The sequence below is a fragment of the Pseudorasbora parva genome, chromosome 12 (assembly GCF_024679245.1).
Source record: "Pseudorasbora parva isolate DD20220531a chromosome 12, ASM2467924v1, whole genome shotgun sequence".
NCBI lineage: Eukaryota > Metazoa > Chordata > Actinopteri > Cypriniformes > Gobionidae > Pseudorasbora > Pseudorasbora parva.
Genome location: NC_090183.1, coordinates 17,338,860 through 17,352,730, shown reverse-complemented (window position 1 = coordinate 17,352,730; position 13,871 = coordinate 17,338,860). Strand labels below are relative to the sequence as shown.

The 13,871-nt window shown below is 37.6% G+C and overlaps 1 protein-coding gene across 1 annotated transcript in view; it reads right to left on the bottom strand.

Moving 5' to 3' along the window:
- Positions 1 to 13,221, bottom strand: part of prkcaa (protein kinase C, alpha, a) — a 173,930-nt gene extending 160,709 nt beyond the window's left edge. The window contains exons 1-2 of the mRNA XM_067459379.1: positions 12,831 to 13,221; positions 12,018 to 12,049 (exon numbers count right to left, since the gene is read on the bottom strand). Of these exons, the coding sequence (XP_067315480.1) occupies positions 12,018 to 12,049; positions 12,831 to 13,000 (202 nt within the window). The 5' untranslated portion in view covers positions 13,001 to 13,221. The remainder of the gene's footprint in view (positions 1 to 12,017; positions 12,050 to 12,830) is intronic.
- Positions 13,222 to 13,871: the final 650 nt, after the last annotated feature.

Below are 13,871 nucleotides of genomic sequence, written 5' to 3'. Positions count from 1 at the left end.
TAAATTGTTACACTAAAAAAATCTTAACACATGAGATGACGGAAATCATTGTGGTGTGCCACGAAGATGTGAAAAAATAGGCATAAATCTAGCCCAATAGTGGCAAGACATATATGTATATAAGGACATCTGTCTCCCCAGCTGTGAACCACTCCTGGCGTGCGTCTGGTAAATACGCCATAATAATAGCAATCCATAATGGAACTTGCGCACCTGCTTTTAAAGGGAATGTTGGATTACGCTCTGATTGGTTTATTCACGTTACGCCCAAACCACACCTATGAATAATGAAGCTACTACAGACCAACCCATTTTAGATTTGCGCCAGGCGCAAGAGCCATTTATCCCGCCGGGAAAATAGCAAAAGCGCCGAGACCCGCCCACAAAGTTACTTGCGCTTCGCGCTTTGACACTTGCGTTTCAGATCGTTAAAATAGGGCCCATAGTCTGAATATGCCTTAAGAGGACTTTATACAGTCGAGAAAGAGACTTCCATTAGGTCTTAAAGGGGCAGTAGCCTTTACTGCTGTCTGTTTAATGTCAAACAAAAGATAAGGAATCACTCACTGCTCTTGATTGAATAGCTTTTGTAAGGATTAGTCTTTAATTTAAACAGATAAATATGCAGCTATTTTACATTTGATTAGCCTTTATTTAATTTCTCTACATAAAAACTAATGTTAGACCTATAAAAACCTGAAGAGCATTGTTAATTACACTTCAATCAAATTACACTTCAAATATTTTTTCCCCAAGACTCCAAAAGATAGTTTATGTCATTGTAGGCAGTTATCATCAAGATGATTTCATTTCAAATGATCGTTTTTTAAATAAGTTTAGTTTTAGTTAGTTATTTGATGCTATAAAAAAACGGCTGTGTGATGTCATGATTGACAGCTGAGATCGACGTCTTCTCTGAGTGAAGTTGTCGCTGAGGCACTAAAAGACTTTTTTCGGGATTTTTGGGAGCAGATTATTTAATTTAATTTCCATAATTGTTTATTTCACACCAACATAATTAATTGTTCTGCATCTGTGAGAGTATGGGTGTGCTTTTGATATCACCATTGTACTTCCTGCTCTGCGCAACTCCGGTCCCGGACTTTTTTTATCTTTACTGTTGCGCTAAAATCCAAAAGTGAAGAATTTATGTTATTTATTACTTGATTGTTCAAGCTACCTCACAGAAGTGCTCTGTTTGTTAGAGTTGTTGAATGTTAAAATAAGGTGAATTAAATAAAAAATAAGGAATATCCTGGTTCGTTTTTTCGCTCTTCTTTATTCTTTTTTTATGTATTATAGAAGTATCGGCAGATACTCAAAATCAAATGACTTGGACTCAAGGGCAAAAAAACCTGATCGGGACATCCCTACCCAAAAATTCTCCCGACTCCCATCCCCTTTAATACCCACACACACACACACACACACACACAAACCCCTTCATTAAAATGACTCAAAGCTGACCACACAATTAATCTCTTATTTACGTAATGTCTACACTTTGTTGGAGAGGATTTGCGTGTATTCAGAACTCAGCACTGGACAAAAATTTGAGCGGTGAGTGGATTCTAACGTCAACAGCTGTGATTGGCCATTTTGTTCTAGAAATCAACAAACATGTCTTGGATTGGCTACATTACTCACCAAGCGAAAACACATTGGAAATTGAATAATTTGATGAGCGCAAATACAGACACACATTGGATCTTTTGCCAAGTCTTTTTCACTAATAATATGCTATTATTAGGAAGAAAACAGATCCTTGACCAGCAGTTATGGGTTTTCCCTCTGAAAGCAATCGGCAGCCAAAGCAGTAAATCCTGAGCAGTGCCAGTGTACTGTCTGGGCAGTGGTTTGATTGAGAAAATTACACGCTATTATCAAGTCCGTCTCCCTCGATCCGGAGGGGGGCACAGGGATTTTTTTAAGTAATATCATAATGGCACTGAACGGGGGATTCACAGGAGTTTGAATTTGAATTCAAGCTTCTTGTCTGTGTTTGTGGCACACATGGCAAGAAAATTATGTGGAAAATAGAAGAAAACTAATCAAAGTGGAGAGCAGAGGGAACTTTGAAACCGACTACAGTCAGCAAGGTGCGCCTTTTTAAAAAAAAAACTGGTCCGGTGACTGTGGTGAGACGTGAGCAGAAAGAAAATAACTTAATTGTGTTCACGGCCTTTATGACACTTCGAGGAAAATGACTGCAGCGAGGAGTGTGTTCTTTTAAAACTGGTGCTTTTGGTTGGATTGTTTACTCTCATATCCAAATCAGTCGTTGAACGGTGACTGATGAGCTAGAACTGAACAAGCCAGGAGTCAAGTGACTGATTATAAACACAGAGGGTAAAATCCTGTCAATTCACTGTAATACATCATTTATTCCTAAATGTTAGCGTTTATTAAGGCGTTCGGACCATTTATTTCTTTTTGCTGCTTAGCCTGATGGTTTAAAAAAAAAAAAAAAAATAGATAAACTGGTCAATTTTATTCTTAAGCTGATTATTAAGTTAAACTTTTGAAACACAGTTCTGCAAACTTTCTGGTTCTTGGCACCTCGAGAAAACTAACAAATTTCTCTGTTTATGCAGAGTATATACAAAGCTTTACAAATGTTCACATTGCTTTTACTATATTTTTGTCTGTTTTTGCTGTGCTTGCTTCTAAAAAAAATGTTCACCTTTTTATTAGTTTATTATGGTTGCCTGTCTTTTTAGTAGTAATGTCCTGTGTGATTTTAATTATCTACCTATTTTGGAGTTCTTTTTTACCTGCTGCCAGCATTTTACTGTTTTTTTTTTTTTTACAGATTTATTTATTTATTTATTTATTTATTTATTTATTTATTTATTTATTTATTTATTGTGTAGTTTTGTGTTTTATATTGCGTTTCTTCTGGCTAACCGGCTAATTTGGGTTATTACCGTCCTACAAAAATTTGTCTGCTAAGCAGCTGTAGGCCACAAGCCACTATTACCTAAAACTATGTATATTAATGCAGATTGTCTGTCGTTCTTACTACTTTGAATTAAGATAAAGGTCAGAATCAGTCATTCACGTTAGTGCTCGGCTAATGTATTTACTGTTAATGATATAGTTCATATGCATAGAAATGAATTAGAAACATTGGTTTGTTGATGGACATACATTTTTTAATGTAACTTAAAGGAATAACAGTTGCAATATCTCAATGTATACCTCAAAATGAGTAATGCAAAAGTCATCCTTGCAATGGAGGCTCGGGTTGAACAAGTAGTTCTTCCAAAGCTTTATCATCGGACTCATCACAGTGACAGTCTTTACAGTGTGTACAATCACTGAGCTTTAGGAAGCCTCTGGACGGAGCTGAAGTTCAGTTATAGTAATGGGCATTTAGCGTTTGGCCAAATCGAAACAGACTGGGCCGTCTGGCCAATAAGAGCAGAGTAGGCTCGCAAAAAGGAGGGATTTAGAGATAATGCTTCACCTGACAAGTCGTTTGAGATTCATTAAACAAATTGCAATGATGTGCAATGTATATTATATCGTTTTTTTGACCTTTGATGTAGACCTTGAGACCTCCAAAACAAAATTAGTTTTTAAAATAGTATAATTGGGGCTCTTTAATAGTTTTTCATGAAAGATGCAATTGTTTAAAGCTTAAATATATGGTGTATTTATAAAGATAGCACTTATTTAAAAAAAAAAAAAAAAGTTTTCGGAATTGTGAGCTCACTACAGCAGATCCGTTTACTCTGGCTGAATCCAAAATCGCACCGTAAACCCTCATTCACTATTCCCTACGCTAATCCACTAATATAGTTCGCTTGAAAGAGTTAAAGGGGGGGTGAAATGCTGTTTCATGCATACTGAGCTTTTTGCACTGTTAAAGACTTGGATTCCCATCCTAAACATAGACAAAGTTTCAAAAACTAATGTTGGACGTTTGATGGAGTATTTCTGTGTCAAAAATACTCCTTCCGGTTTCTCACAAGTTTCGGCGAGTTTTTTTCGAGTATGGGTCTATTTGACGTTAATAAGAGCGGAAGGTCCTTGTATGGGCCGTACGGGCTCTTCTCCCGGTAGGGTGCGCGCGCGCGTGACTAGAGCACGCTGTAAACAGTCTCTCAGCTGCAGATCCAGTCGTCCGTGAACGGCGCCGCGCTCCCCTTTATTCCTATGCGTGACATCAAGCGACTTCAACGCTTCAGCACAGCATTCCGGGAAGGCAGCGCTGCATTTGAACCGATTTGAACGCAGAAATGACGGGAAGCTTCAAGGCATCGCTTCAGTCGCGTCTCAAAATGGATTTACACGCCACTGCTGTCACAGGACTTTACCAAATCATACCAAAGAAGTGTGTTTCTGACGGAGCGGTCCCAGCGATAAAGCTTCGACGGTGAGTTAACTTAAACTGCTTCAAATGTCTCTGCTATTGGCTACCGTCGCATGAGTAAACATCAGTAAACGACACGATCGCGTGCTTCGTCATTCAAATGCGCTAACGGTTACTCCATTGTTGTTCTCTGTATAACGTTACAGTATTCTGACGTGCAAAACCGTTTTGCTTGCTACTTCTAAGGTCTAGTCGCATACAATAGTCCATAAACCGAATCATATCCTCATACACTGCGAGTAAACACACAGAAATGTGGAGAGGCCATTAAATACAGTAACTTACATACCACAGAGACGGACGTCCTGCTGTTGCCGTTTCTCCTGTTCAATTTATTTCTCCCTCAGATTTGATTGTGGATCATTATCTGTATTAGCTGAGATAGATGGGTTTCTCCACGCTTGAGGACGTCACCGCTTTGCGCGCTTGTCATTCTTTAGCTCCGCCCACACGATACGCCTCCAGGCGCTCGGTTTTTTCCGGAAAGACTCGGTACAGCCTATATTTCTTTTATAAATATGATAAAACTAAAGACTTTTCGGAGATATGAAGGATGCAATACTACTCTATAGGTACTCAAGATTGACATGAGATTGACTGAAACTGAGTGTTTCACCCCCCCTTTAATGAAAACGAGTGCAAGAAGTTGGACAACCGTTGTGTGTACATCGGCTGTACACCCATTATTGTGGTGCAATGTGGGATTGAATGAGTGCACTAAATAACGTTCACTATGGTTTTGGACACCACTACAATGGATGTCCCCTCAAATAATGCACATTTTGAGGGTATGGGGGCGATTTTGGACTCAGCCACTGGTCAGTCTCAGTCACGCGACACTAAACAGTGCAGTTAGATCCAGTGAAAAGCATGTCTTAGACAAAAAAGTGTCTCTGTGATTTAAACTACTAAACTACAACCAGACAAAACAGCGCTGACAAACCGTTAACACCGTGTGCAATAATACAGTCAGAAGGATACAAATCTCTATAATTTAGCCTGCCATGGATTTACTGTACCATGGTACTGTAGCAGAAATGTGGGATTTTCCTAAGAATTCTGCCCAGAGACCACATATGCAAATGAGCTATTTAGCTAACTCTAGCACAACAAAGGGACCCTGTTAAAGCTTTTTTGCACTCTAGCGGTTAAGAAACAGAACTGCACGCATCTTGCGGAAGAACACTGCCACTTCTCTCTTTGTTTATGTCTATGGCAAGTCATGCAGGGACGGTTCCTACCAGACCAGTCTGAAATAGTCCCAATATAAACACTCATTATAAGTGTACCATAATGATTCAGGGTAACACAAAAAACACGGTTTGGAAAATGGATCCATGTTGTACATTCTCATTATATATATTTTTTGTAAATCTTAAACACAAAAAGTTACAGACAGCAGCTTTAAATAATTTTAATGAGTAATGACAAAATGAGTCCGTGTTTTTGTTAATGAACAAAAAATCACATCTGTATTCTCCTAACTATTACTGTCAACTCACTGTCAAATGTGCATTACTAAGACAAAACATGTAACAGTATAAATATTGCAGCCTGCACTGTAAACGATATATATATATATATATATATATATATATATATATATATTTATACATATTATTTTGTTTTATTGTTGCCTAAAAAATACCAAAAACTGGCGTAACCAGAGCAAGGTGAGCGATGCTATCTAAATATCTACGCTCAGTTTTAGTTGGATTTCAGGTAACATTAGACTCAAAGAAGGCTCTTTTGTTTGCGTAGGATTTGAATATGCTGCCTGCATTCTCTTTCCTTTATTTCTGTCTCTCAGTACTGTACTCTAAGTGTGTACCTTAATTTTTATGTTGTAAATAAACTCTGCTTGCAACTGCAGTCCATTTAAGATCCATTAATAGATTTCATAGAGCCCTATATTAGAGCTTGGTGATATATTTAAAAAATAATAATAATAATTTTGAAAAGGAAATGAAAAATAGCAGCTTAGATAATAAGCTCCTTGTGAGTTTCACAAAAAAGAATGTCATGCAGCTTTAAAATGATACAGTAAGTAAAAAGAAGCTTAGATATACTCAAAAAACACATCTTTAGGATTGAATGCATGAAAGCGCAAAAGAGACTGGTTGTCACAGGTCAATGGCCACAGACATATGTACGTCACTGATCATGCATATAACTAAATTCAACATTCAATGACAACTACAAACTTGCTTTATATTGAACTCTTTCTTTCAAACAGGTAGACAGTCTTTCTTGAGTAGGCAGTATTACTAAAAAATATAAGGTCTTTACTGTGTGCAAAAAACAAAAGAAAACACTAAGACCTTTAGAATCCGGATTTGCCTGAAAACGTTGCCACAATATACTCAGAAATGTTCCACATAATTGCTGTTAAAATGTTTATCTGACAGAGTACATTTTGTTAAAAAAAAATTGTAATGCTAAATATTGAATGCTAAAGGAAACGAACAATATAGATTTAGCGTTAAAAGCCTGAGGGCAGCTCACCTCATGAAAGGCTGAGGGATTTCAGCTTAAAGAGTTAAAGTCCAGTGCAAAAAATACATTTTACATTAAAGTGCTCTTAAGGTTATTAAGAGTAATGTAACTCTAACCTATCTTTTTATAATTCAACTTTTAATGTTCTTTTAATTTTTTGTCTCTCATTGTGGTACCTTATGAATCTTTTCAGTTCATTCCTTTCTTTATTAAAACAATATAATCCAAAAATTGATGATGACACTGTTCTGTTCAATCCTTAGTTAATGATTTCTTTTGGATCAGGTAATGAGAGAGCAGATACCATAAACAGATTTTGCAGGTAAGTGGTTTTACTAAAAGGAGGGCTTAGACATAATCATCTTTAAAGCCATCATTAAATTTATATAAGTAATTTCAGCTGTTTAACCTGCTGGCTGAGAGGCATATTCAAGGGCCAAACCAATCTGACGTTACTTTCAATAAAAGAGAGATTGGCGACAGATTGGCAACAATTTAAGCACTATCCTAAACAATTTAATACACTTACACAAAATTATATTTTTAAGAATAATTTAAAGATGATGTAATTGAAAAATAAAACACATAAAGCCTTTTATAAGAGTGCATAAAAGGTGTGTACTGTGCTGGTGTAATGCATTTTTAAACCATAAAAAAGATTTAGACTAGCAGTAACTGCAGTAGCCATGTAAGCCATGCACTAGAGTTGGCTCAATCCCAGAGCTGGTCTCAAATTATGAGAACAGCTGTATAATCACTCTTTTTTTAAAGGTAAAACTGTCAAACAGTGTCACTGGGGGTAAAGTTTAATTCCTACCTCTCTTCAGCTTTCTTAATAGAGCCCCAATGCCCTCGCGTGAGTTTGATAGGGTGGAGGTGTAATCATGTATGAATAGGGAAAGGTCACAATAAAAGAAGTAATGGGTCCACTTTGCTGTGACTGGATTACACAGCAGTACATGCGATAATGCAAGCCTTTCAAATTTTGTGAACATTCTGGAAATTAGCCTATATAATACTAGGTCAAGGCTGAGAGAAATGGATTGACAAATGACAGACTAAACATCTCACCCACTCAGACATTCTGTTATCTGTAAACAAAGGTTTTTTTCTTTTTCTTAATTTTTTTTTTTGAGCACTTAGATTGGTAAAATTAAAGGTACACCTCCATCTGATACCATCATGACACCTGCAATGTTTACGGAGCCAAGGATTTGATGAGTAATGATCCGAAAAGAGGGCGACTACTAAAAATAATATCTGAATCACAGTGAATCACATTATTCGAAAACTGTACAGTATTGACCAAAAGTGTAGCCTGACGTGGTCATACTCAATTCTAGTCAGAATCTGAAACTGCTCCTTTGGGCTGTGATTATGGGGCGTGTTTCAACCAAAACAGGAAAGACCTCAATTGGATAGACCTACAACCAATCAGAGCAACAAAGCGACGCATTGTCAAATGTCAACAGAGCTCAACTGCACTGTGTTGCCAAGTCCGCGTTTTTTTCCACGTTTTTTTTTTTATTTGTCCGCTGGTTGAAGTGACTATTATGTGATATATAGACCCATGAGTGCGGATTTTAGCAGGCAACCTTGCCAAAATAACACACATTTTACCCCCAAACGCCATTTTTTTTCCGGAGAACCCCCCGAGAAGCTATTGTTTGGGCTAGTAGTTGGCAGATTTTGTTGTAAAAACTTGGCAACCCTGTCTGCACGCACGCTGGAATACATGATCTTTGCTGTTGTTGTAAAAAAAAAATACAATAATTTAATGATACACAGAGTACTTACCAAACATGATCATAATTTTTTGAGAGAAATTGTGAAGGTGAATGCATACACAAACAAACTCTCTGTTTAAGATTCAAACAAATATAATCCAAGCCCCTTTGATGATGTGCATGATTACGTTACTGTTTATCATCTGTCCATCATCGTCTAAAGCTCGCCATTGATGATTTCATTGGTCCTAACAGTTCCTGTTCGGGGATAATTACTTCTCTATGGATTGAGGCCAGACCGAACCACCCGACCTAAAAATTCGGGGCTAAGTTTGGCTGGTATCCAGGCTACCAAAAGTGATGACCGGAGCGGATATTTGTTTTTAATGACTACATGTTTGCTTAAACTATGTGACAAATTTATTTGTCTAAAAAAGCAAACTACAGCTACAGGTTTTATTTTACTATGTAAAAAAAAAAAAAAAAAAAAAAAAAAACAGTGAATTAATGCTATTTAACTAACTAATTTAACTGAACAATTTAGGCCTCGTCCACACGAAGCCAGTGCTTTCCTAATCCGATCATTTTTTTTCCTCGTTTCAAGAAATATCTGCGTCCACACGGGATTAAGAAAACGGACTAAAAACGATGTAGTTTGCATGCCAGGCCAGTGTGTGGCGCTGTAATTCTGCCACAGAAATACACTAAAAACGGAGAAGAAGAGTTGTGGCTAGAAGGGGTATAGCAGTGGTCGGAGTTGAGCCAAAATCTCACAATTAAATAACAATAAATACATTTGCTACTTAACAGATTTGTTTTATTAATGCCTACACCTACCCCAACCCAAAACATACCCTTACAATAATGCAGATACGGTAATTAAATGACGCAATATTGATGTGTGCATGCCCAGTGCCCGTAGTTGTATCCCTTACCTCTTTCACCGTGCTGGACGTAGTGTGATGACATCACCGTTTCAGAAAATATACAGATTCGCTGTACACACGAAGACGGAAGATGACCGTTTTCAGATTTATCCGCTTTGGGACCCGGTTTAGAAAAATATCGGATTCATGCTTCAGAAACGCCGGATCAGTGTGGACGAAACGCTGATACGGTACAAAATGTATACGTATACAGCGAAACGCGTCTCTGTGCCTTAGATGTGATCAGTCACAAAAAAAATTCAATTGGGGCCTGATTTTTTTTTTTACAGTGTAGAAAATTAAAAAGATTACAGGAAAATGCATGCATTGACTAAAATAGTTTTGGTTCCCTCATTTTTGCATTTTTTTTTTTTTTTTTGTCACCTAAAAATACATGTTAAGAGGTTTAATATATTAAGCCTATAACATTTTACTTGCTGTTTACACCACATTACATTTTTGAGTTAAAAGACCTTGAAAACAAAATTTACATTGTTCATGCTAGTCAAAACGAAAACCTCAAACATGCATAAACTAACAGCACTTTGATGAGTGTTTTCCTAATACGCATTATTAAAGACCACTTCAGCTAAGAAGGAATTAAGAAGGAAGTCTGCTGACAGTGGCATACCACTAGTAAGTGGGTAGCTGTAACAACCTTTTTTCACCTAATGTATGTCTTGTGTTTATGAATTGTGCAGAAGTAGCTTTTTCACAAAGAGCTTTTTGGTACCATGTTTTAATAGATAAAAAGAAACCATCAGAGCAACACCAAGGTCCACCTCCATTCAGTTTTTTTATTTTTTATTATTACTATTCAGTTTATATTTTTACCCAATACCTTATTTGCAAGTCCTTTTGGTATTAGAATGTGTTGATTGATTGTATTGTATTGTATTGTATTGTTTGTTTGTTTGTTTGATTGATTGATTGATTGAACACTTTATGGGGCAGGAACTGCTCGAGTCTCCTTAAAAATTAACCACTTTGGTACCACATATGGACTGAAGTATCAGTTCGCCATCTGTATATTTGCAGAACCACTATTAATTCTGAACCAATGACAACTGAGGCTGATGCCCTGCAAGCAGAATGGAAAATGCATTTGTCATCGTCGTACTTCTCTGGAAAAAAATTGCTTTGAATGAGCAGCTAACATTCTTTGTTTTTCTTGCAATATATCCACACACACACAAGTGTCACTTGTAAGTGTCACTATGCATTTTATGTTCTGGAGATATTAATATTGGGTGCTAATACTGATGGTGATACTAACATTGATAATGCAAACAGCCAAATAATACAATGCTACAAGAGACCTGCATGGGCAAGAGGATGGAATCAAATCATTGGCAGCTGAATCACAGCTGATGATCTCATTGCAAGAGCTCACTTCAAGAAATTTAAGGTGAAATGTGGATTCCAGAGGATAATACTCCAAACATCTATAGATATGACCGAAGCGGAAGAATTATCACGTAACTGGAAACCTAGGTTGCGTGCTACTCAGCTGACAGTACCTGCCCCAAGAGCAGAGTTTTACATTCATGATAATCTCATTCTTATCCTTATCATTTGGATGACTTCAAACATATTGTCTGTGTTAATATCAGTTGAGCAAAATCCTGACCAAAGTATATAATCAAATTCAGACACTTCAGATATTTTAAATACTTTCAAATCAATGTTTTATGCCAGTATACTGACTTGCTTCACATTTTGCAACACATAAATATTACTCCCTGTCTTGTATTCTTCCAGGCTGATAAAAATATTATGGCCATCAGTCAGGACTCTAAAGCCCAAAGTATACTTCTCTGAGTTCCATTCCGTCCCAAGAAGAGTGTGCATCCAAGGACAACAGTGCATGTGCAAGTGATTGAATGTTCAAACAGAAGGATCCACTAGGTTGTACGTATACGGCTAGGGATGCACCGATACCACTTTTTTTCATACAAGTACTTACATTAAAGGGTTAGTTCACCCAAAAATTAAATTTATGTCATTAATGACTCACCCTAATGTTGTTCCACACCCATATGCACACTATAGTAGTGAGGTTGTCAATTGCACCCCCCCCCCCCCCCCCCATAGATCCTCATAAATACTACACTCTTAACCTTTAAAATAAGGGATTCATATGAGTAGTTTTCATAGATGTTTTTCATAATCTGCCCCTCTGTGTGAGACTTTTCACGGAAGTACCAAGCTATTAGGTTTCTGTCTTTAAGTCAGTTATTTAGTTCAAGGCCAGCTAAGGGATGTTTATGAGAGACATTACAGCTCACTCCTTCTCTGCTATGTTAAGCCTCAATCACCAAATACAGTAACTCTACTACAATCGTCAACATTTGCTTGTTCTGTGGCATTGAACTTAGTGTGCTAAGGAAACTGATTCTAGATGTCTTTTGAATGGAGGTTCACAGCAACACCTCTTTAAGTTAAGATAAGAGTGAATATTCAGAGTATAGGACATCTATGGGTGCTTACCTTGGCACTGAAATCCTTGCTTGCCAAACCCCCTGATGAAGAGGAGAGAAAAACAATGCATTAGATATCTGTCTCTCTAAATCCTTTAATGGGCTTTTAGCTATCAGTTCTCTTCCACCGAACAAACAATCCCTTAATTAAAAAGTACACAGACAGGTATCTAATGTTTTATTTGTCTCAATGCACATATATAGGAAGATCAGTAAATCAGATTCGGCATGTACTAGCTATAAATTGAAAGTAGCCATATACCATCACAACAGATCATGCCTGGCATGCACATTCAAAAACAAATGTTATAACCTTATAAATTGTATACAAGACCCAATTCCTATTTGGACTTGTATAGTTTATTATATAAACTATCAACAAGTGTGAAGAAATGACTTGGCTAGGCAGCTGAATGCTCCACTATAAGCCTGGACAAAGTGACTACCCCAAATCATGGCAAGTCCAGTAAACGGTGAAACATGCAGAATACTGGAGTAGTCTGAAACGTAAGCAACTTTCATAGTTCATTTTGTCTTTGCACAGAAGTTCTGTGCAAAGACAAAATACATTTCCATTTCGAAAGAAAGCGGGCACTTGAGCTTTGTGAAGCAAAGTTCAACATGACAGTCCATAAACTCTAAACGTGTTTTATGTGTGGGCATTTTTAACTTTAGCTGAACTGGAAGCAATTAGTTTCTTAAATGCTTAAACCAGTGTTTCTAGCTGTTCGTCTGGTAACAGGCCAGCAGCAAGATTTACAGTACACTAATCTTTAAACTTACAATGATACTGCATAACTACAGCCTGAAATGATCTACTCACCAAATAAAGTCCGTGCAATGACTGCAGAAAGTAGGCTGCTTGAAAAACCTCGCAGTAAATTTGTGGTTTTTCACTTCGTGGACGTTTTTCTGCCTCAAAGCACCTTTACGGGCGAATCGATTCGCAACGTCAGATGAGGATTGGTCGTTGCTTTGTATGATATCAGCCATTGCAGAAACACGAGAGAATAATTCCCCGAAGAGTATGTGGAAGTTGCTGTCAGAAAAATGCAACGTTGTTTTTCTGCCGTGTCGTTTGTCCGTGTAGCGCAACAGTTGGGCGCGCGCGTGCGGAAAGGGTTTCTCCTGCTTTCGCCACAACTACTGTGTGTGACAGCTTCCAGCCAGCGCTCCGCTTCCTTCTCTCTCGAGGTGACGTCACCAAAGTGTCCTTCTGCTGGGAGTGGATTAATAACGCTCGCCACTGGATCATGATGAGTCCCGTGCAGTGAGCGTCATCCGGCGGTCAAGAAACCAGTGTGCAAGTTTCGGTGAGAAATCCACAAGATTGTCGTCGAAGACTTTTCTAACAAGTTTCTACGTATGGTTTTCTTTTTCTTTCATACCTGTTGATCATGTAGTAGCCTACTATTCCACAGAGCAGAATACACGCCCTGCTTGAATTTTGTGCTGTGGAGGCTGCTCTTCATCATGATCTCCTGTCCCCTCTAATTCTTAATTTGCTTGTTAATTCGCTTAACCATTAAGACTTCGTTGATCAACCGTGAGCAGAAAGACTTCGCTAGCAGTGGCGCCAGACTTGACAATGAATGAGGGAATAGCCTATATGAGTGTTTTTTTTTTTTTTTTTTGACACTGTAGCACAGTTAGGCACAGCATACTTACATTCCTTTAATATAATGATTTTGGTAAGCTATGAAGATAAACATAAAAGGTGTGAGTTAAAGAATATAAAATAACATATTGTTGCTTTCTTGGTGGTGCAGCAAGCACGAGACACCGGAGATTTGAGTTTCTTTTATGGGCACTTACTATTCCCCAATACAATCTTATATATTTGTATGTGCCCCCAAAATATATT